The sequence below is a fragment of the Malus sylvestris genome, chromosome 12, assembly GCF_916048215.2.
Source record: "Malus sylvestris chromosome 12, drMalSylv7.2, whole genome shotgun sequence".
Classification (NCBI taxonomy): domain Eukaryota; kingdom Viridiplantae; phylum Streptophyta; class Magnoliopsida; order Rosales; family Rosaceae; genus Malus; species Malus sylvestris.
Genome location: NC_062271.1, coordinates 29,915,202 through 29,938,889, shown reverse-complemented (window position 1 = coordinate 29,938,889; position 23,688 = coordinate 29,915,202). Strand labels below are relative to the sequence as shown.

Here is a 23,688-nt window from a genome sequence, read left to right as displayed (position 1 = left end):
ATTACTGTTCACTCCAGTCTATTACTGCTCACTTGAGTGGATAAATGTGCTAGGTGCTGGCGCAAAGTCCTTAGGGGTGGACTTGCTCTTAATGAATAGTAACTACCTTTTGCATCTCTACCGTTGCACTTGAATAACCCTGGCAATAGGCAATAAATTTTTTTTTTTAAATAATACAGAATAATTTTTTAATTGTAATTTCGGATAAGATTTTTAATCATTCTCATTGCGCGACATGTCATTACCCGAAAAGACAATTATGTATACCCATTATCTTCCACTATCAACACAGAATAAAAGCAGAGAGAAAGAGCATGGAGGTCAGTGCAGTGGTGGCTACGGCGGTTGCCGCCATGTCCGTCAAGAGCATGGAGTTGAAATGGGTGAGCAGTAGAGGCAAAACCCAGATGGAAAAAACCATAAAAACGCCATCAAAGTCCAAATCGCCATTTCCCCTGCAAGCCATGGTCCCAATTTTCATATCCACAAACCCATCTCACGTACACCCATCCGACCTTCGAGACCTCTTCACCGCCTACAACCTCTCACCTCACCGGTTCCCCAATTACGCTGACGATGGCGGCGTTGAAGCCGTTAACTTGCACAAGTTGTGCATTGCTCTCTCCCAAAGCTCAGTCCTAGTCTCGGTCTTCTGCAAGCCAAGTGATTTAATTGGTGATTCATCATCGTTATCGTCTTCCATCGAAACACAACAGCAAAAGAGAAGGAAGAAGAAGAAGACAATTGGTTTTGGGGAGTTGCTTCAGAATGTCGTCGTTGCGCCAGGATGACGTCACGTCCACTCGGGCTCTCGGGCTGGCAATTCCTCACAGGCCCAGAGCTCGAGCCTCCACTCTCCCTCGAGCTACCCACATTGGAGCTTAAAGGCCGGGCTATCTGGCCCTATTTCGTCCCCCATCCCCCGAGCACCAGCCCACGCTGGAGTTGCTCTTATTGTTATACTCAACCAAATTAATTCATTGAATCATTTTATATATCAATTATCAAATGTTCCAAGTTTATCAGATTCATCTCTCTTCAAGAGTCTCACTGTCAAGAAATTAATTCATTGAATCAATTTGTTTTGTCTTCCTTCCGTATTTGTTTTTGTCCTTTTTTTTTATTGGACCAATTTATCATATTGGCTTATCATAAACAGCTTCAAATATATTGTTATGTTTTTTGTAATTGGATGTTGCTATTTAATGATGGAATTAGTATCTACTAAAATTTATAGTACATCAATTGGATGAATATAATTTTATTTTTTAATTTTTTGACGAAGATGGATATAATCGATAACCGATTGAAAATCCGTTACCCTGTGAATATGGTTATGGATAATCACCGGTGGTTAATTTGCGGTTATGGATATGGTTAATTTTCGTGGTTATGGGGATGGATATAGCATTTCCATCCCCAAACCGAACCGTTGTCATCCCTATTAATCAACACTTAAGTAATGATCCAATCATTAGCATCTACATTATTTGGTTTACAAAATTTGATTTAGAAATTTAGTCTTTCTAACATTACCCTTATTTTTATGTTGTTGGGGACAAAAGGGGAGGTTTGAACGTTAGGTTTATGCATGAACGTTTGGTTTGTTACTTGCCCGAGAAGTAGATGAAACAACAAATGTCCCATTGCTTTTTCAATCTAACAACCTACCAGCAAAAAGATGGAGAAATATCAAGAATATTGAATGCAATACTTGGCCATTAAGCTCTGTCTCTCTCTCTCTCTCGGCCATTAAGCTCGCTCGGTCGCTCTCTCTCTCTATATGTGTTAACTTAATTATACAGCCGACATGAAACTATACAGCCGACATGAGTTTCATGCATATATACTTAGCCATTAAGCGTGCTCTCTCTCGCTCTCTCTCTACAAGAGTTTCATGTATATATAGCGGACAAACTTCAATAGCTGCATTGCAAGTTCATTAAGAAAGGAAGCTTCATTAAGAAAGGAAGCTGCAGAAATATCCTTAGGGCTTTTTTTGATCAAGAGAGAGTGAGAGAGATTGATCAGATCATCATCATCATCAGAGAGACATGCCACCAGGAGGAGGGCCGGGAGGAGGAGGACCGGGAGGAGATTGCTTAGGTTTCCTATGTGGCGGTCTAAGCAACTTTATATCATCTTGGTGAGTTTAGTAAAACTCAGAAATTGTTTATTTACGAGTAAAATCATGTCTGACTAGTCAGGATAATATAAGTATTATCCGTGAAATTATCCAAAATGTAGCTTCATCAGCTAGCTGCTTATATCATTGTTTTCAATTTTTTTCTTACTTATATCATCTTGGTGTGTACTACTACTGCAGTGCTTATTTCCTGTGCTGCTGCTGCCTGCTTGAGGGCTGCTGTGGGCCAATGTTCGGCGGAGGACCTGGTGGCGGTGGTGGACCTGGTGGCGGTGGTGGACCTGGTGGCGGCGGTGGATGGGGCGGCGGTGGACCTGGGGGCGGACCTGGTGGCGGTGGGGGATGGGGCGGCGGTGGACGTGGCGGCGGTGGTGGTGGTGGACCTGGCGGCGGCGGTGGTGGTGGGCCTGGAGGCGGCGGCGGTGGTCGTTGGTGAACATCATCAGCTCATGATGTTCCAGGCTTCTGGGTCATGATGTTGTTGTAACCTGTCTGAAACTGTTTCTGTTTAGTTTGAATATATATGTTGGCATGTTGCAACTGCTATGTCTGATGCAACTTGCACCTCAGTATTCTTTCTTTGATATGTAGCCAAACTGCGTGTTTAATTTAATTTGTTTGCAAATTTCCTTCATGTTTCTTACACTTTTGGGCAGAGATAATTGCTCTTATGCTGCTGCTCTGCATCATTTCAACAATCTAACTATACTAAAACAAATAGACGAACGCAATATTTTCCTACAAACAATGAAAATTTTCACGATAACAGTCAAACGATGAAAACAAATCCAATATATTTGGTTAATCTTTTGAGGTGATATTAGTTTGAAGATAATCTAAAAAAATGAACAGAAGATATTATGAGATGATATCGTAAGGCAAGTCCAAACAGGTGGTTAGCGTCGTTTTCATGTTACTAACTCGTTAACGTCTTTATTTTTTATTTTTTTGGTCAAAGGTTAACGCCTTCAATAATGTTCTTGCAACTTCATATTGTCGGATCATCAGCAATACAAAATACGTAGCGTAAATTTGTTTATGGAAATCTGAAATATCATGCTCATACTTTTTTTCTGCTGGTGTTTGTATTTATGACAGAGGTTTGTATTAGAGGGGAAATTTTTCCAGTGTACCGCGAACACAGTCCGGTACATCAAATGTCACAAAACTATTGGTTGAAAGTTTTTTTTTTTAAAGTATCCAGCTAATTGTTTTGTGCCACGTGTTGTGCCGGATTGCGTTCCCAGTACACTTAAACACAATATTGATGAAGAATCATTTGACATTTCTCATTGCCTCAGAAATATCATCGGACAATACTAAAAATACACAAAATGTTACTATTGATTTTTCTGTCTAAAATTACACACATGCGAAGTGCATGATAATTTGTAAAACCCATTTTCCGGCTTATGGACAAAGCCTCCCCCTTTCTACCAATCTATACAACATCATCACAGAACACTTGTTCAACATTATACCCCGCTTCGTTGAAAGCATCCGCTGCGAAGTTGGATCTACGTATCAACTGCTTCCTATTCTTCATCTTCTTCATCTTCTTCATCTTCATCTTCTTCTTCGGCTTCTCTCAACCACTGAGACATAAGACACACAAGACGTAACTGCTGTGAAGCAACGCGAACATCATACGAAATTTAACTAGAAAAGATGTACTATGTAGTCCATGCCATCAATTTTTGGTTGCCAGAAATCAACTTTGTCTTTTCCGGTCAATAAATTAACCCAAATTGTAAACTGTTCTCATATGTCGAATGCATATGGTCATAACAGACTTCTATGTTAAATTTCGACGTATTTCAGGTGAATTTGCAAAATGGAAAGAACAGATAATTGCACTCGTGCAATGGCAGCATGCGTGCGTTATATTATATAATGATCATTAATCATCGCGTAAGGTAATAGAACTGAAATCAAATAATAGTACTTACTTGAATAAAGTCTGCTGATTGCTTGACATAAACTCTATCTGCTTCCTCAGCATTTTTCTTTTCGGCGTCCCACCTCATAATGGCTTCTTCTTGTATAATTTCTAGTTCGTACAGTTGATGCAAAATCTGTAAAAGAAACTTATAACGGTGAGAAAATAAATTAAACTCATCAAAATTGCAAACGAAAGTAAGGATACTAAAAACGCCTAAGTTACAACAAAAGACTCATTAAACTTTTGTAACGTGTTTATTCAAAATTGTTTCAGCGATGGTTTTATCCGTAGGTTTTCATTGTTTAAGAAAGCCAGCCTGGCAAAAGCACTCGGCAGAAACATCCACCATTTCTATGATCTTTGACATACTTAATATGAAAGTAGAATTGTTGTATCTAGTCATACATATGATCATACACTATGCAGGAAGACGTACCTTGTCAAACACAGGAGAGAATTCCTTAAGGGACTCGCACATTTCTTCAAATCTAAGTATCACTTCAATCTGGAAATTGAAAAAATACTCGGTACATAACACTAACCAAAATAAGCATCGCAATTCTGTGAAGATAAAACTTAGATCACAGTTTCTACAGGAATAATCAGCATCGCATTAGCAACCATTGAAACTAAGGGATCACGATGTCCTGCATGTTAATGCGAAAAATGGAAATAATATCTACTGATTGGACTTAAGATGCATTAAATAGAATATGATATTCGACATACTCAGGGTTCAAGTCAAATGGAAACAAAGGTTAATACGACTGCAAGGGGAACACACACACTATATCGTCATGTGAAAGTAACTGAATAATGCAGATATAAAAATGAAATCATCACATCCGCAGAAGCTTTAGAAGGGAGGGGACATTTCACATGTAACTCCATTGTAGAGTTTAATGGTTGAAGAAGTGCATACAAGCATGAAAGAAAAGGATTTTCAAGTACAAACCTCCTCGTCTATTTCTGCTAGGTATGACTTCAGCACTTTTTTCCATTTTGTAAATATGTTAACAGTAGCTTGAACCAATTCACCTAAGAAAGGAATTGAACAAGATTTGTTGAGACCATATGTCAAGAAGCAAGACAAACAATGTTAGCAATACGAAAGTAGCTCCCACACTGCAGCTGAGCAAAAATTACAGTGTAATAGTAAAAGTAAGATATGGATGCTGTAAAACAGACTTAGGAAACCTTTGACTAATTCGTGCATGCAAATCTTCCCCCAAATGTGATCTTAACTTGTATAATAGAGAAAAACTTTCCAAAACCCAAACCACCCACCTTTTCTTTGGCACCTCAATATAGAGAAAAACTTTCCAAAACCCAAACCACCCACCTTTTCTTTGGCACCTCAATGAATTATTCCTGTGTACTATTCCAAGAGAATGCTGATTGTTAAACAAGGGAATAGAAGCATATTTCTCAAAGGTTATTAACACAAGTTCCCAATCATAAAAATTTTTCTTTACATGAAAATTATATAAACATTGGGACGAGAATAGCAAGCTGAGGAAAATTTACCTGGTGAACCATATGGAGTTTCTAATGCCAATTTCATCATTGAATAAAATAAAGCTCCAGCACAGTCTGCAGCTACCTTGTTGTATGACAACCTGCAACAGACAAAAAAGTGGCAAGCACCAATCATAAAAGTCTACATACTAAAGCATTATCTTGATAAAAAGTATACAAAATATGGATATAAGATTGTGCAAGAATTGAAGAAATTAAACAAAGAATAACATTTTGCCAACAACTTGAAATATACATTTTATCAAAAAAAAAGTAATCATGAATGGTTTAATTAAAAAATTCAATATACATTAGCACCATTTCATCAGATACATGTTTGTGCCTACAACTTGAAATATTAACAGAGAATACCATTTTGTGTACCTTCAGAAAAGTAAAAATAAAAGATGGAATAACAAGGAAAAGAGTAATTGATAGAGTTGTAAGGGAAAACCGAAGAAATACCTCAGTGAATTCACTTCTAATATGACGTGGTCTACTTGTATGTTTTCATGCACAGCTCTTAAAAAGGTTGCTTCAACCTGCAGATAACATTGTAACTTTTGAGGATCGACTTTGTATACGTGTATTTACCATCAGCATTCTAATTGACATTGTTCACCTCTCTCTCAAAGTCGGCAGAATCCTCTATAGACACTACATCGTCGCCTTCAGAATCATTAGAATCAGGTTTTAACTCTCCTGAAGGTGGGAGGGAGCTGCCATCTTGAACATGCTCCAAATCATCATCTGCAGCATGTATTGCCTCCAAAAGTTTGTCAGCAGGAATGGGAGCAACTGAATGCCTCCACTCCTCATCGTGGCCTCCTTCACAAATTGACCAAACATAACCAGCCCCACCAGTACCAAGCTGATCAACAATAGCAACTGGTATCAGAGAATGTCAAGATATATGCAACAGTACAGTCAACAATATATGAAAAATTGCAAGTGAGACAATATTCTCATTATTTACAAGAGGGAATTAAGGAACTAAAACAATGTTGTAGATCATCATTGCAAAAACATGACCACTATATAGAGAAATGTACAAGTTTCTTTATGTAGCAAAAAATGGAATGGGTTTTGTTCAAAGTCAAAACAAACAGTGGTCATTAATTTACTTTCAAATGTTCTTTCAAGTCAACGATCATTTTCAACACTCCCCCCTCCCCTGTTAGTGTTTGAATTCAAACTATACTCACACTTGCGGGCATCCATCTCTCAGGGTCATTCAAACACTGATGAGGAGAAAAAATGTACACCCTCCCCCACATTTACCTATAAATTGGAGGGACCATGCTATGAGCAAGCTAAATCGTAAGTTCGTAACTAATTTGTACACATGGATCCACACATGTAGTTGTATTTCAGTCTAGATTTCAAGGGATTGTGTCATCCAATGCCATGTCTGAGTGAAAGTATAATAATCAAACACCCATAATATTAATGCTAATCTAAGCCCATTTTTTTCTTTTAATTGTTTGTCTTAAATCTTCAAAACCTAAGTACCTACCCTAACGAGCTTAGCCCTTCACCAAAGCTTGACTGCACTTGTGGTACAATTTAGGTAGAGAAAGTACAAGATATCTTTAATAGATTGTCTGATGTTGCTGGAACAAAAATTAATAAAATATGTGACTGAAAAAATACTTCAAAGTTTACTTGACGCCCTACGGACAACACAGAATCAAGCTCCATAGTATTGAGCTAACCTCAGATGTGGGCCAACAGTTAGCCTCCATTCGTTGGTTCGTTGTTTCCTCATTTAGTTTATCCACAGGTGTGATAGCTGCAGGTAACCACACAATAAGGTTAAAACATCTCTTTCTATTAATAACTAGTATAAACAAAAGGAATTAAATGAAGTTAAAAGTACTGAACGGCTGACCCAAACAAAGTATGCAATATCCACTACTAAATCCAGACAAACAGAGCTGAAAATCAATACAAATTTCATCAAATAGACAACTAACAAGTATAAATACATTATTTGATGAGTTATTTTCCCACCAAAGATGTTATAAAGCTTATGCCCCCACCTCAAGTTCCTTAATTTGAAATACAATTTCCGTAAAAGCAAATAGCAATCCATTTACAGTTCTGCATTCTGGATGACATGACCTAGAAACTTAGGAGACATTTCTTACTAAGTTATGGAAATCAATAACCATCGTCATCCACAAAATAGAACAAAGAATCCAGTAAGTCATTCTGTTACAATTTCTTTTCATTAGATTGGTTCATGTGACAGAAATTTCCATGTTCACCTCATAGAAACCATTATACTCCAAAAAATTTACTGCCTCATTATGTGTAGTATCTAAAGAGCAGCAATATGACTAATAAGAAGCAGATGCCTTACAAGTCACACATGGCTAAGGCCATTCTTTTGCACTTAACAGAACTCAACAAGACCAAACATGAAGCTTAGGGGCAAAATTTGAAAGAATTACATGACATTTCTGCAATCCCGCTGCTATTGTCAGCATACTCCAGCTCGTCGTCACTATCTAGCTTAGTTGGCTGCTGAAGTAGAGATACCTTTGAGTATGAAAGGACATTAAATTTTTGTCCTATAACAACCTGAAGGGTAAACAGTGTAGAAGTACATTAAGATCGAAAAGACATCAGAAAGCCACAAGCAAAAACATATGTATCTGGCTCATACAAATTTAGAAAGAAAAAAAAAAGGAGGAAAGATCAATTCGCAAAGAAAAACTAAATTTAGTAGGCAAAGGTTCACATTCCCTTCTAAGAAAATATCAGGCATGACATCAAAATAACAGTAAACGAGAGAAATGCAGGTATTCTCAGAATTAAAGGCAAATACACTGCAAACTGAAAATGTGATTTAAACATGGAGTTTGCAAAAGATAACAAGGCACAATTTTAATATCAAGGGTACATAAGTTATAAATCTTTTGATTTCAGAACTTAATTTTAACTTCAACATATTTTAAAGATCTTATCAGTACTAGTATACATGTCCAAACGAATTTATAACATTGTAAAAAGATTCTGACTATATATGTGGGGTGGGCCAGTAAACTGCTTAGTAATTGTTTTGTACAATTTTTTTCAGGTTTTTTTTTTTTTGGAGCATTATAATGTACACATTAGGCAGTTCAAAATAGTGCTATAACATGATTAATGGCACGTACCTTGAAGGACAAAACTACACCAGGTTCCAAAACTGCTCCAGACCTCATGATCACTCCATCACATACAATAGCATGCCTCAGCTTGCAGCCATCTTCAATAGTGGCATTATCCCATATATAGGAGCCTTCTATTGACACATTTGATCCAATAGAGCACCCTTCCCCAATAACAGAATTTGAAATTTTGGTGTTGTTCCCAATCTTGGTGCCACTCCCAATGACTGTAAAAGGACCAATCTGTGCAGAGCGCGATTGCCCTGTGTCTGCAGAGTAGCTAATTTATCAAATCACACATAATGAGATAAAAATAGTTAACCGGTTAAGTTCACAATTAGAAGACAATCATTGCAGAAGCAACGATGCTATTACTATGTTTATAGAACGGATCACCTGCGATATATAAAAACTTATAGCAATGCTACGAATTATTGGTCAAATGGGAAAGAGTGTGCAACTTTAGTATGTAAAGGTCATGTTATTACAGCAGTTGAGCAAGGAATTATTATTATTATTGTTGTTGATACACAAAACCGGAGGCGGTATTGGAACAACGTAAATCCGACCGTGAATCTGCAAGAAAGTAAATAACACAAAATGTATCGTGGTTCACCCCAAGGTTTGGGCTACGTCCACACTGATTATTGTATTTATGTGAGAGGTGAGGGAGAGAGATGGAGAGAGCTTCTGAGGGTGAGAGAGCCCTTCCATGGCCTAGGAATTGGCCTCCCCCTATTGTGAGGGTGAGGAGTCCATTTATAGAATAAGGGCTCCTCACTAATTACATATTTGCCCCTTCCTTTATTACATAATTACATTTAAGTCCCCCGAGTATTTGTACGAGATCTAAATATGGAGGCCCTAAATATGGTATAAACAATTATTATTTTCAAAGTTCACCGCTCATGATTAAAAGACACGTATTTGTTTAATTAGGCAAGGATTAGGAAATAAAGTCAACTTATTAATAGCATTGGATACCTTTGTAATGCCTCTTAATGTTTTTATTATACCAAATACTTGGTAGTCAAATCTTACTTTCACTAGGGAAGGGCAGATTGTAAAGGTAGGAGAGGATGACAGAGAACATTTATGGTCATTATAGATGTGAATTAGAAGAACTGGCGCAACAAATTTTTAACTACCCAAAAAAAAAATAATGATTTTATTGAGACAGCCAAATATAATAGAGAACAATTACTGAAAACTAAACCATGTTTAAGATTGTGGGTTAGATCAGATGTGACAGAACATCATAATTTTTTTAGAAAGGGACGGGGCACTAATCATACAACATCAGAAAGAACATGCATTAAGACGTTCACTGTTAATAGCAACCCCCTCCCCAGGAAAAAAAAAATACTAAAATAAAGACATACATAAGTATATGCAATTTATGTCACGACTCACATGTCAATATACTGAACATTACCTGATGCTCGATACATCCCCTGTCTTTCCAGTTTTATCGAAGAATTCCCAAAAAACTTCACATCTGGCACCAATGGGTAAGTCCATCTCTGAATTATGTCCTTACTAACTGTATCATAGCTTCGGAAGTTGTCAATCCTAGCCGCATAACTCGAGTGAATTTCATGTGTGAATATTTTGTAACCCATGATCTGAACGGATAGATGGGAAGAATTGCAAGGTTAATTATAAACACAGAACAAACAAAAAGATCTCCAGTACAAGACATACATCATCAACAAGCAATCCCTTCACAAAATGACGACGTAGATGTTGATAATCAAAATTGTCTGTGAAAAGGCTAAGGACTTCAGGAGAGCATATATCAATATAGCAATCCTGCAGATTTTATCAATAACAAGTTGGTAGAACCGTTGTTAGAATAGAACTCACCATACAATTAATTCAGGGGAAAACACAATTAAAATGTGAATAGTAATTGTGCAAGAAAGAATATTATCTACACAGAAGAAACTGAAGCATCTTGATCACAAATTTATTTCATACTATTGATACAATTCTTTCTTAGGGTTCATGCGCTTGCCACACACAGAGAGACTATAAACCACTGGGGGAATCATAAGCCACATTGCCCCAAGAAGATAAGACAGCTTTTTAATAATATGAGACACATGGCCTAAACCCCTTTATACCCCCAGAGAATTCAAAAATCTATCACCAATAAGTTCTAAACTTCTACATAACAGGAAGGACACCTTAACTTCAAGTTACAATTGGTATTCCAAAAGTAGTGGAAACATGTGAGGCAAAAACTAAAACTACTACAGCTTCCAATTGGCTTTATGCTAAATATAATATCTTAATATAGGTGAACTGATGAATCAAATAAACCTAAAGGGTTGCTTCATCATTCAGTTTTGTTAATTACAGAAGCAATCAGGGTCAATCCATACCAACTCTTATAATAAGAGATTTAGCCTGAATCATAAGTAAGGCTATTTTGCTTCATTTCACATGGTGATACTTGGAACAAAATTAGCAAAGAGATTCCGCATACTAAAGGTTTTTAATTTCTGAATTAGGAGTTTTTTCAAATCTCCTTTGTTTTGATATTCTCATAAATTCCATGTCGGATGTCAACTTTTTCTTCTGGATATCTATTTTACTGGGTAAGTACAAATGTAGACCTCATGGAGTAGTTGAACATCCACAAGCACATTACAATAAAAGACCCCACCAGATGACACTAAAACAATGAAGAGTTACTGAGGCTCACTACAAAAAGATCTAGTAGACTTTCTACAGAGATTAATAAGCAACCACAGAACTTTAAGGGCAAGGTTGAGATGTTACCTGTTTGTCATTATGTAAAGTAATTGAAGGGTTATCAGCAATCAACAACTTGTCAAGATAGATGGATCCTTTTGTATGGTCTTCCTTGTCCTCATAATATAAAAGCTGCTTTGTATTAGGATCTGTTGCCATAAACAGCTCATCATTGCCCAGTCGAGATTGATGAGTGATCTGAGAAGGCTTTGACCGTTTTATAACTATTGTCATCACAGCATTACTATCTTTTTTTCTTCTCTCTTTATGTTCTTTAAGTACCTGAGTAAGCGACATGTTGCTCAGAGTGTCCCCACTAATTAGAACAAAATCTCCATGTATCTGTAGAGAAAAGAAGAAAAATAATAAAAATTCTAGTCTAGTGTACGAAAAATGTAGCGACTGTAAAGTTTCAGAAAATGTTTAGATTAACAACAACAACAAAGCCTTTTCTTACTAAAAATAAATCATTGCAGGAGTAGCAGCAAAACAGGAAACTAACACCCTACAAATTCTCAGATTCTATTGCATTATCTAAAAATTTCGGAGAAAGTCGAGTAACTCTAGTACAAGTTAACCATATTAAGAATTAGTGACCAGATGTGATAATGTCATTTGGATTAGTGGGAAATTTTTCTCAAATGCCATCGATCTAGTCTGCTTTTCAAACACAAAACGTCATGCCAATATTGATCTTACGTCAAAATGGAAAATATAGACCTGATTCTGAGTATACTTGGAAACATAAAGAAAAAAAAACACAAGAAGGTTAAGATATGAGCAATACCACATTGCGCTCATATATCAAGCGCAGAGCATCTCCAGCACTAACAGAATTATGTGATTCAATCGTTGTGACTGTGAAGTTTGGTTGAGCAAACCACTCTGAACTCTCCAAATAATCAATCACTTGCTTAGAATGAGCACAACAAAAAACAAAAACCTCCTCGACACCAGCGGACTCAAGCCATGCTAGCGTGTAATTGATCATCGGGACATTTACCAATGGCAACAGCACCTTCATCAAAGAAATAAAAAAATTAAAATTCATAGTTTTTTGTCATGCATATCAATGGCACTACCTATAAGTTCATCACTACACCAAAAATCCAAAGAAAAAACAAAAATTCGTAATACCCTTCTTCGTTTTCCAGCTTCACCATCAAGTGTTAGCATTTAACAAGAGCAGTCGAAAACATGTTAAAAGTTTTAATCCAGTAGCCTAGTAGTAGAAATTTAGTCATCAACATCCACTAATCTCAATTAAATCAATTATCTATCGTATTAACCCAATTAGCAACACTAACATCTGTTTACTTGCTAATTTTCGAAACTATCATAGAAACCCAACAAAAAAAATATCGAAATTTCGCAAATTTTCCGAAAGCCCTTGTTTCCATTCCACTAAAACTGCATTATAAATTATTTGAATCATTTACATATATACATTTATGTATATATTATTATACACACATACATATATTTAGGTATATACATATATAAAATATGATACATATATATATATATGTATATGTATATAATGCATGCATAAAGATATACTGAGAAAGAAAGATACATACTTTGGGGCGCTCGAGAGTGATGGGTCGGAATTTGGTGGTGAAACTATCAGCTAAGAGGATGGCCTGCAAGGGGACACGTGCCAGTTCCTCAGGGTCCTCTGAAACCCTGGGTGCACCTCTTTTCTGTGCGCCCATTGTCGTCGTCTACTTCCGATGAATTAATCGAAGAACGGAGAATTGGAGCTGTCAATTTAGAAAAACCCTAATAAAAACCCACAGTGCGACCAGAGAGAGAAGCAATATTCCGACTGTGGTTCTGCGAGTCGTTTCCTCTGCGGTAACGGCGTTCGCCGTGAGACTGCCTGGCCAATAAATAGTGGCCACGTGGTCGAAATTGTAAAAGGAATAAATTGTCCAATTGGGCTTTGGTTAACGGGATCGGCTCGTTATTGAGCGAACAAATCACGGTCTCACATGATATAAAAAGCAAAGCCTTTTTAGTCGTAAATACTAATTTGGTACTCAGGTATTTTTATAAAAAATGGATATAAAAAAAAGTTAAGCTCAAAAAGGTATTTGGTAAATAATTAAAAACAGTTTATTTTCATAGTTTTAGGTGAAAAAAAAAACTGAAAACGTGAAGCAAAAAAAATGAGTTTATTCTCACAGCACAGTAGAAGCAGTTTTTTTTCAAAACACAACAATACCAAACCAGCCCTAAACTATAGCATTACTTTGTTAAACATTAAAGAAAGAAGAGTCAGTGGAGATTAAACCGGCACTAATATGCACATGCGTGATTGCTCAGTATTGAGCTATAGTGTCATCTGCAATATTTATTTATTTATTTTGAAACTAGTGTATTCGAGTCTTTGACCCAACTAAACACTAGCCCCCCTCCTAACCCCACAACATTTGGGGGAGCGAGAAGCTCTATCATTTGTTAGGTGGGTACCGTGGGAGAGAGTCGAACCTCAAACCACTTGGGAGCAAAATCAAGGACCTGATCGCTAGACCAACCACTCTTAGGTCATCTGTAATATAAGAAACAAACTTAAATGATGAGTAAGGATTTAACATAAACACAATATGTGTGAGCAACGAAAAAACAATGGATAGAATCATGAAGTTCAATGGTTGAGCAAAATATGAAACTCTTAGCTACAAAAGTAAACCATATCATAAAAGAGAGTTATGATAATTTATGAGAATTTGGATAGTAGGTGTGCTAATGTATCTTATTAGAGTCCTTGATACGATGTTAGGGTTACTTGGATGCTACTCCAAGTTTTTCTTCTACTTTACATCATTAAAAACTTGACTAATAATAATAATGATATATTATACAATGGTCCAAATAGATAGTCACATAAGTAATAATGTTTACAACACGAATTAGAAAATTGGATAAACATTGAAAGAGTAGGCACAAAACATAGAGAAATTCTAAGGTCCGCCTATGTGACCACACTCGCAAAGACCAAACCCAGCCCTTGTATTATAGTTCCACACAATAATCTTGTCTATGGTCGCATGCTTGTGTGAGGCACAATAACTTGTCCCAAAACATGGCTTTACTAAATAAGTTAACCCAAAACGTTTCAGGTTCGATTAAGATGACAATAAATCATGTTCAAGTTTACTTATTTATGTGTCGCTCATGGGATGATCAATATGATTTTTTTTTCCCCTAAGTAAGATGCATAATACTTGTAAGAATATTATAACATTTTTGTTGTGAATATTTTTACTGTTGATTGGGCATAAAAGTATGAACAAGAAAAATGCATGTCTCAGACAAGGCAGACCCCAAAAAAGAGGACCTTACATATGCATGATTCATGATCAACTAGATGCAAACTCAATATTTACTTATTCCTTGAAGATGGTCCATCTAAAACACCACTAAAATAAGAAAAAATAAATCGAAACATTTTTTTTTATCGGAGTCAGATTCTTTTCCCTTCAAACTCTCACCTCCATTCCTTTTCCTCTTGTTGTTCTTTTTTTTTTTCTCTCTCTCTCTCTCTATAAGACGTCAGTATCAAATATTAATATGATTTAATCGTGACCGTTCAAATGAGAGAAAACCCAAAAAGATGGGACTTTAAAATACTAGTTTTCCCGTCTTTCATAATTTATTTCCTTCAAGTTGTTGGCTGATAAATGTCAATTAATTTTACTAAATCATGTCAAAAAGAAAAAAAAAACTAAATGTTTCCCATCCAAATGAACTTGTTAATGAATAAATCTTTTTATTACAAGATTGTTAATCAATCTTTAATTTTTAATAGAATTTTCCTTTGAGATTCAAAGCTTCTTTATTCGCATTATAATACGATGGTGGAGTCACCTCATGCTGCTCGTGAGACTTGTCAGACAATTGCTGTGCTGGCTCCTTGTTCGTGACTTGCGAATATGATGGTTAAGATGAGGGAAAATTTAATAATAGTTTAATTGAACATTTGCATTTACTAATTTACATAAAAACATTTCATCATTATCCATTAATTTGGTACTTAGTCCTTTGCATATGTCTATTAAAGTAGGATGATTAACAAATAGAAATTTTTTTTCTGCGAATAAATAGAAAGTTATAGTTTTTTTTGTCAAAATAGAAAGTTATAGTTAATGTGTTTAAAAATACCATGATATGCATATTGATTGCTTTATTCACTTTTCATATACTTTTGACTACAAGTCACTTAATACTTTCATATTAATTATTTTAAATTAAAATTATCTTAATACACTCTATAAATTTTTCAATACTACCCTCGAACACCACACTCTTCATCCCACATCAAACTCTATGTTTGTTCAAATTGCGTGTTAGTCCCACAAGTCGTTTTCTTTCTTTTCCGAATAAGTCAGTTATTATCACGTATTCACAATTTAAGATAAATATTATTTATACTCGTTATTTATATTTTTTATGTCTTGTGGGAGTTTAATATTAAGACCAATATCAATCCTGCTAAGCACAAGATCCAGAATGTTCCTGTTTATTTTACAAACATTAATATTAATATATAATAATTCAGCAGAACTCGCAAAAGAAAACATCGTTGTTGAGGAGAAAATACTTGTATAGATATTTTGGATGCATTTCCACGTGAACCCCGCCATACGGCATGCATTTTCTGATACGTTAGTTTCAAAAGTTGGCCTACTTTTTTATTATTTTCTATCAGAAAGTTGGCCAAGTTGGCTCAGCATCAGCCCCACATGAATCTCATACCCCACCAAGATCTATATCCATCCACTTAACACGTGGAAGGACAAAGCCCTCAACCTCAAATTATCGTTGATAATTATTATTAGCTATTTAAAAAAATGTTTATGTTTCGGATAGCTGTTTAGCCGAAAGATTTTTTTAGTGTGCTGGAAATAAGGAGTGGTCATAGGATCCTTACCGGATTATTGTAGTCGTGTTTGTTCATCGTATATCATGCGGTCAGTTTTTATTAGGTACTATTTATATTTAAATTTTAAATTTTAAATGATTTATAACCATACAATATACGATAAACTGACACAATTGCAGGATCCGACGAGGATCCTGGTTCTAAGGAGTGGTACACTGAATGTTATTAAACAAGTGGAGGAACAATTAAAAAAAAAAACTTTCCTCTATTTATATAATGATATATAATGTACTATCTCGTTTTACGAGTACACCGAAAAACTTCTCATCTCTGAGGGCTGATAAACTGATAGTACAATGGAATTGTCCTGCTATAGCTTGCAGTCACGTGACTATCATATAATACACTTTAAAAGATAGATTGGTAGTCTTCCATAATATAAGGACCTATTTATTTTTTTCCAAAAAAAAAGAGTGTATAAAGTTAACTTTAAAGGGTAAATTAGATATTAGATTCACAACTTATAAGCAACGTAAAATGGCTTAATAGGCAAGAAAATGACGTAATTACCCTCTAAAATGTGTCATGTAGCTTTAGTTGATGAAAAACTGGATAAAACATCATTGAATATAATATTATGAATGAAATTAGTAGTTTTTAATTAATTTATGAACTTATTTTACCGAAAAAATAATTTTCACTGAGATGATAATTTAAAAACTCTATCGATAGTCCACTCTTTCTTTTATTATTTGGTCGAAGAGTCTAAAGCATTTGACAATCTAAAATCCGATGAATGTTATACTCTGATACATAGTAGAAAAACTCAAATAAAACAGTGTAATGCTTAAGCAAAACGAAAGACAAACACAAACGGATATAGTAGTAGTCCACTCGGGCACTAGAGTCTTTTGATCCTTTTCTGTCCCAACACACACGTACACAGTCGAATCTGTGGATCCAATCTCAAATAAGATTCTACCGACATCACTAAATTGGGGCGGATTTGTAATTATCGAAAATAATAAGAAGTGAAAGCAAAGAGAAACACAACCGAATACAAATAAAAAAGAAGAAGAAAATAGTGGAAAGAGATATTCTCCGAATCCCTTCCACCAAGTTCTCTTTATTAAACAATTTGAATTTTTAAAATTTGATCTAATGATTAAGATTATTATAATTTTTAAAAGTAAATTATTGTTTATAACTATTGAATTAAATTTCAAGAATCCGAATTAATTGATAAGGAGGATTTGATGAAGCAAATCGAAGATGATTTCTTTTCGAAAAAAGTGGCGTGATTTCGCAATTTGACATCAACGTGGATGAAGTTAAGAGTGAAGGGGTCCACTTTGGACAGAGCCAGCTTAGCCAGATGTGGTGCTTTCAGTGGAAAAACTCAATTTTATTTATTAAATCAATTTAGTATTTGGTTAAATCAAATACATAATCCTCTAAACTTGTCTTTTACTTCATAATTATCCAAACAATACTAATAAAAATAACATAATAAAACATGCACTTACATAATTTGCATTAATCAAAAACTCCTAAGTCCATACAAGGTGGAGATGTTATTGGGCATATTTGACATAAAAAATTCTTTCAACCGAAATGTTATTTGCTGAATGAATTAAAAATCTTTGTGATTAGAAATTAAAAACATTAGCGTCAAGTTTAATTTGAATTAATTTGAATTATGGGTTTTTGTATTCAACTAACATTCAAATCAATAGAAATTTTGTTTCAACAAATTTTTAGCAAATACAATCATTTAGAGTCCTATATAAACAAAATAACATTAAACAATTTATTTGGAGAAGTACAATTGTAATTTACCATTTTCTTTGAAGATTGTCTAAAGGTGACAATAAAATGTTTTTATTGGAAAATAATTTGTGGCATGAATCAAATTACAACAATTTCAAAATGGAATATTTTTAGGGAATTATAACGAAAAGCTCCTAGTACTGTTCACTTTAACGAAAAATCATATTTTTACACTAAAAAGTCAATCTTGGTACTATTTATCTTATCATTATCATTAAAACTCAACAATTTAAAGCTCTTCTCATTAATTTTTATATATTTTTAACTCAGACCTTTTCTTCTTTTTTAAATAATTTTACTTTTTGGAAAATTTTTTATTTTTTATTTTACAATAATACAGTTATTTCTCAAAAGGAAAACAGCGACGCGAGTGGCTGAATTTTGGTGTCTTTGCCCTTCCTCAACGGCCATTTAATCAGTAAAACACGCCCAGGCACCCGATAATTTAAGATCACCAAACCAACGGATCCGATCCCCACCGCCCGCCGCATTCCGCTACATCCCGGCCGCATTAGATCAAGCATCGCCTCCTTCCCTCTTTCGTTTTCTGTCATCCGTCTGTTTTCCCCAAGTTAAAAAATCACACGCTTCTCTCTCTCTCCCCTCCCTCGCCTTCTCTCTCTACAACTTTTTCTTCCATTTATAAGTCCACGGATTTTCTCTCGTTTTCTTCCAATCTCCATATCTCCAACTATTTATCAAAATTTTCTCTCACTTTCCTTCGTTATCCTCCATTTTCTCGGAAAATTACGATTGTTTTGGTTTGAATTAAGCAGAAGCGATTTTCTTATTTGTCATTTGAGCTCGGGAATCCTCGCATTTGCTGTCCATTTTGGGGTTTCCGGAGAATTTCGGAGCTGAAATTGAGTTCCAGCTTCCTCTGTTGGAACTCTTTGAGTCTTTGTCTTCGTGAATTTTAGACCGTTCGATCCAGAATCACGAGGTGGATTTACCGTTTTGCCCAATTTGCTCCTGCTATGCATGTTCTTCGAACCTCCCTGGTAAGCATTTTGTTATATAATTGTTGGAATTTTGGACAAATTGGTTTGTTAAATTTTCTGTTTTATGCGTTTGGATGCCGAGAAAATGGAGGAAAATAAAAGAAAGTCAGCCGCTTTCTGTCGTTTGAATCCGAAAACATTCTTAAAGTAGTTGCTTTCCTGCATTTTCTCAATTTTCTCAGCAACCAAACGATGCTTTTTGAACTTTTAGCATTCTAAAAGTTGTGTTTTTTTCGTTTTAATGCAGAGTTCATAAGGTTTACGATATTCGAAGATTATTGAGATGGACAGTGCGGAGAGATAGATTCCACAAATTCGAAGATTCTGCAAATACGAAGCTTGAAAGGGAATCTCAATCTTTTGTGCTTTCTGTTGAAAGATTGTTCAATTAGTTTGTCATATATTTCTGCTGTGTAATTTATTCCAAGAGGTGGATACAATGGCGGTTCCACATTTGAGCATGTTGATCTCAAAGTTACAAAATCTATCCACTTCGGACCACTCGTCTGTGGTTTCGATGAACCTTTTCGTGGCACTACTTTTAGCTTGTATTGTGATCGGACATCTTCTCGAGGAGAATCGATGGGTGAATGAGTCGATCACCGCCCTTTTGATTGTGAGTATTTGCTTAGGTTACTGATAGAAACGAAACAGAACATACGAAAAGAAAAGTTTGAATTATACGCGATTGGTGTGTTTCGGCAAATTGTGATTGATTTTATGTGGTTTGTTTGTAGGGTATATGTACTGGAGTAGTTATTCTTCTGATCAGTCGAGGAAAAAGTTCGCATCTTTTGGTTTTCAGTGAAGATCTTTTCTTTATATACCTCCTTCCGCCTATTATTTTTAATGCCGGGTGAGTTTTCTTGCCGTTTATATATTTTTCTAACAAGTGTATTAAATGAGGTGTTGGTTATATCCTGATAGGTAGTTGATGTTTGTTTTGCTTTTAGTACGTACGTGCAATCCTCGGCACAAGTGTTTCTATTTATGTTTTTGATGTTTCCCGTAAACTATTACAGTTGTTTTCGCCTATTTCCATCCTGCAATCAGGACACCAATTTTCCTTTTTTGTGTCGAAGTTTCCATTTTCCATTATGTTGGTTGATCTCATATTGGTAGGTAATCAATAAAAATTTTCCCCTCCGAGCTTATGGTTCGTGTTTTGGTCTTTTGCTATGTGTGTATCAGGTTTCAGGTGAAAAAGAAGCAGTTCTTTGTTAACTTCAGCACCATTGTACTGTTTGGTGCCATTGGTACATTAGTATCCTGCACTATCATATCATTAGGCATGCTCGTAACTCTGAACATGCTGTTTCCCCGATGTGCACAGGGGTGGTTATGACTTATGAGTTATACTCGAATTTGAAAAAGTTCACTTACTTTGTCTTTGCTTGATTCAGGCGCTACACAATTCTTTAAGAAATTGGATATTGGAACTCTGGAATTGGGGGACTTTCTTGGTATTTCACTTTCTTTGCTCCATTTGTTTCTTTGGATTCTATTTGGGTTCTAACTATTTTAATCTCATATTCGTAGCGATTGGTGCAATATTTGCTGCAACGGATTCTGTTTGCACGTTGCAGGTATGACACATCCTTGTCGCATCTGAGTTTTCAAACAAATAAAATATGAATAGTTTGACACTAAATTTGTTTGCCCAATGTCCAGGTGCTCAATCAAGATGAGACACCTTTACTCTACAGTCTTGTGTTCGGGGAGGGTGTCGTTAACGATGCGACATCTGTGGTTCTTTTCAATGCTATTCAGAGCTTTGATCTCACCCACCTTGATTCCGGCATTGCCTTGCACTTTCTGGGAAACTTCTTTTATTTGTTTTTCGCAAGCACCATGCTAGGAGTGTTTGTAATTCCCTTTCCCTCTCTTTTCCGTGTGTCCATATACACAAATGTGCTATATTGTTTTTTTCCCCTTACTTTTTGTACCTTAGCATAACTTCCCTCTCTTGCAGGCAGGGCTGCTTAGTGCTTACATTATAAAAAAACTTTATTTTGCAAGGTATATCATTATTAATTTATGTATTCAAGTTATGCCTCGTTCACACCACAAACCAAGTAGACAAGATATTTTTGCTGACACAACCTGGTTTGTGTCATAATTCAGGCACTCTACGGATCGTGAGGTTGCTCTTATGATGCTCATGGCATACCTGTCATATATACTGGCTGAAGTAAGCTTTTCTTCTACTCTCCCTTCTTCCGGCTTCAAGTCTCTAGTTGGATCTTTTTGCTTTGGTCATACAAACAACTATGACAATGACATACTTGACGTGTGTTGCAGTTATTCTATTTGAGTGGCATTCTCACTGTGTTCTTTTGTGGGATCGTGATGTCGCATTACACTTGGCACAATGTGACTGAGAGTTCAAGAGTTACGACCAAGTATGGCTTCCTTAATATTACCTCCAAGCCATTCGAATGCAATGGTCCTGTTTAGGACACAGTTTAATAATAGGTCATTTAACTAATGATTTCAATTTTTCTACACATTTTTACAGGCATGCTTTCGCAACCTTGTCATTTGTTGCCGAAATATTTATCTTCCTTTATGTTGGTATGGATGCCTTGGACATTGAAAAGTGGAGATTTGTAAGCGACAGGTATGCCCTTGGAAAGCAGGATGTTTTGGACCTTGTACATATCTGTTCATAATGTTATGACTTATACTAACTCGTGCGGTGCCTGACTTTGCATTCGTAGTCCTGGAACATCAGTGGCGGTGAGTTCAATACTGCTAGGTCTTCTTATGCTAGGAAGAGCAGCTTTTATTTTCCCCCTATCATTTTTGTCAAACTTAGCAAAGAAAAACCAACATGAGAAAATCAGCCTCCGGCAGCAAGTAAGCACACTGTTTCTTCAGCGATGCTTTTTTTCCCTCAGATACAGTGAATTAACAGATTAAACTAACAAACATTTTTCTTCTTGTAGGTGATAATATGGTGGGCTGGTCTCATGAGAGGTGCTGTTTCGATAGCACTAGCTTACAATCAGGCAAGTTATATGTTAATTACTACCTACTCGTCATAGAGAAAAGCAAAAAAATATGGCGTTCCATGAGAACTTATTATAACCAAATTCTATATACTATGTAAGGAAAGAGAGATGGTCTCATGTAATACAATTTTCATTCAATGCAGTTTACGAGGTCAGGCCACACGCAGTTGCGAGCAAATGCAATCATGATCACTAGCACGATAACTGTTGTTCTTGTCAGCACAGTGGTAAGACATCTGCTCTGGATTATGTACTTGTGAACGTTTTTGTTTCCTCATTGATCCTGTTTTCTTACGAATAACGGTAATCTGCCAAAGATTTATCCGTTTCTCAGAGAATTAGCTGGCTGGGCTTTTGTGGTCTGCCAGAAGTTTAGTCGTTCTATCATACTTAAAGTTTTATTAGATTTGCGGTAGTTCCAACGTGCATCATACAAGTTAGTTTTGTTGGACACCATAGTGATTATCATCTTTGGACTTTGTTCAGGTGTTCGGATTGATGACAAAACCTCTTATAAGGTTCTTGCTGCCTCATTCATCAAAACAAACAACCAGCATGCTGTCATCAGAACCAACCACTCCAAAATCAATCATTATTCCACTTCTAGGGCAGGATTCTGTAGATGATCTCGTTATCCAAGATATTCGACGGCCAGCCAGCATTCGCGATCTTCTGACGACTCCATTTAATAGGCACACTGTCCATCGCTATTGGCGTAAGTTTGATAACGCCTTCATGCGACCGGTGTTTGGAGGCCGGGGTTTTGTTCCCTTTGTTCCCGGCTCACCAACTGAACGGAACAACAACGTTCAGTGGCAATGAGAACACCGGGAAGATACATAGCCGGGCAAAATGTGAAATAAATTGTACCATATATTCACCCGAACTCACTCAGCGTGCGATATAATTCTTCGATCCTTGGTTTTTTATTAGCTTATGAAAGGAAGTAGTGTACCATAATATGCGACCATGTTTGATCTACACTGTATTTTGTATAGCTTGTTCTTTTAATTGGGGTTGTCTTGTCTTGTCTTTTGTCCCAAGCACATCGGTTGAATCTGAGACTTCAATGTTAATGTAATGTAACAATGTTCTGTTTTCTGTTTTTTTACATGTAACAATGTTTTGTTTGTTTCCAACAATAATTGTAATGTTTTTTTTTAACTTTTTTGTCTTTGCAAATTAACCCATCAGGGTTAGTAAAAATACGGGATAAAAGTAAGGAAAACTAATAAAAAAAGATTGAAAACTGCATTGATTACAATGCATCCTCAAGACTTGGAGTTCGAATTACCCAAAATAATATTAATTCTTGAGCAGAACTCATTGGTTACAATGCATCCTCATTGCTTCTTTCTCGCACTCTTTGCTCTACTGGTTTCTCTGGTAACCACTACTGCACCAAACAACGTTCCCGGTACCTGGAAGCCT

General features: G+C 35.9%; 4 protein-coding genes across 8 annotated transcripts; 3 read left to right on the top strand and 1 right to left on the bottom strand.

Moving 5' to 3' along the window:
* The first annotated feature begins 314 nt into the window (after window positions 1–314).
* Window positions 315–791, top strand: LOC126592350 (uncharacterized). Its single transcript, XM_050258041.1, has one exon. The coding sequence runs from the start codon at window positions 315–317 to the stop codon at window positions 789–791; it is 477 nt and encodes a 158-aa protein (XP_050113998.1).
* Window positions 792–1,703: 912 nt separating this feature from the next.
* LOC126593282 (glycine-rich protein 5-like) lies at window positions 1,704–2,771 on the top strand. The gene is made up of 2 exons (XM_050259309.1): window positions 1,704–2,146; window positions 2,327–2,771. Exons 1-2 carry the CDS (start codon window positions 2,055–2,057, stop codon window positions 2,580–2,582), a joined length of 348 nt encoding a protein of 115 aa, XP_050115266.1. The 5' UTR covers window positions 1,704–2,054; the 3' UTR covers window positions 2,583–2,771.
* A 639-nt stretch (window positions 2,772–3,410) lies between these two features.
* LOC126593281 (uncharacterized) lies at window positions 3,411–13,448 on the bottom strand. 5 transcript variants are annotated; one of them, XM_050259305.1, is made up of 16 exons: window positions 13,105–13,446; window positions 12,312–12,542; window positions 11,552–11,866; window positions 10,469–10,576; window positions 10,200–10,389; window positions 8,771–9,033; window positions 8,063–8,192; window positions 7,322–7,398; window positions 6,229–6,477; window positions 6,072–6,148; window positions 5,616–5,707; window positions 5,431–5,466; window positions 5,044–5,126; window positions 4,525–4,593; window positions 4,092–4,221; window positions 3,411–3,722 (listed from the first exon to the last, which is right to left on the bottom strand). In XM_050259305.1, the coding sequence occupies exons 1-16, from the start codon at window positions 13,237–13,239 to the stop codon at window positions 3,682–3,684; spliced, it is 2,226 nt and encodes a 741-aa protein (XP_050115262.1). In that variant the 5' UTR covers window positions 13,240–13,446; the 3' UTR covers window positions 3,411–3,681. The 5 variants fall into 5 exon arrangements, with proteins under 5 accessions (XP_050115262.1, XP_050115260.1, XP_050115264.1 ...); XM_050259303.1 differs by having other exon boundaries at window positions 3,411–3,741; window positions 4,096–4,221; window positions 13,105–13,437; XM_050259307.1 differs by lacking the exon at window positions 10,469–10,576 and having other exon boundaries at window positions 3,411–3,741; window positions 4,096–4,221; window positions 13,105–13,439.
* A 5,191-nt stretch (window positions 13,449–18,639) lies between these two features.
* On the top strand, window positions 18,640–23,402 carry LOC126594453 (sodium/hydrogen exchanger 2-like). The gene is made up of 15 exons (XM_050260778.1): window positions 18,640–19,243; window positions 19,491–19,859; window positions 19,981–20,099; window positions 20,435–20,532; window positions 20,647–20,706; window positions 20,783–20,829; window positions 20,915–21,109; window positions 21,216–21,262; window positions 21,368–21,434; window positions 21,545–21,645; window positions 21,762–21,863; window positions 21,964–22,102; window positions 22,192–22,254; window positions 22,401–22,484; window positions 22,744–23,402. Exons 2-15 carry the CDS (start codon window positions 19,683–19,685, stop codon window positions 23,077–23,079), a joined length of 1,635 nt encoding a protein of 544 aa, XP_050116735.1. The 5' UTR covers window positions 18,640–19,243; window positions 19,491–19,682; the 3' UTR covers window positions 23,080–23,402.
* Window positions 23,403–23,688: the final 286 nt, after the last annotated feature.

Bases quoted from the DNA above. Each gene is read 5' to 3' on its own strand.
- LOC126592350 (XM_050258041.1), top strand. From the start codon at position 315: ATGGAGGTCAGTGCAGTGGTGGCTACGGCGGTTGCCGCCATGTCCGTC.
- LOC126593282 (XM_050259309.1), top strand. From the start codon at position 2,055: ATGCCACCAGGAGGAGGGCCGGGAGGAGGAGGACCGGGAGGAGATTGC. The intron at 2,147-2,326 runs GTGAGTTTAGTA...CTACTACTGCAG, and splicing joins AGCAACTTTATATCATCTTG to TGCTTATTTCCTGTGCTGCT.
- LOC126593281 (XM_050259303.1), bottom strand. From the start codon at position 13,239: ATGGGCGCACAGAAAAGAGGTGCACCCAGGGTTTCAGAGGACCCTGAG. The intron at 10,390-10,468 runs GTATGTCTTGTA...CTATCCGTTCAG, and splicing joins AGGGATTGCTTGTTGATGAT to ATCATGGGTTACAAAATATT. The intron at 8,193-8,770 runs GTACGTGCCATT...TTTACCCTTCAG, and splicing joins GTGTAGTTTTGTCCTTCAAG to GTTGTTATAGGACAAAAATT.
- LOC126594453 (XM_050260778.1), top strand. From the start codon at position 19,683: ATGGCGGTTCCACATTTGAGCATGTTGATCTCAAAGTTACAAAATCTA. The intron at 21,110-21,215 runs GTAATTCCCTTT...CCTCTCTTGCAG, and splicing joins GCACCATGCTAGGAGTGTTT to GCAGGGCTGCTTAGTGCTTA. The intron at 22,485-22,743 runs GTAAGACATCTG...GACTTTGTTCAG, and splicing joins TTGTTCTTGTCAGCACAGTG to GTGTTCGGATTGATGACAAA.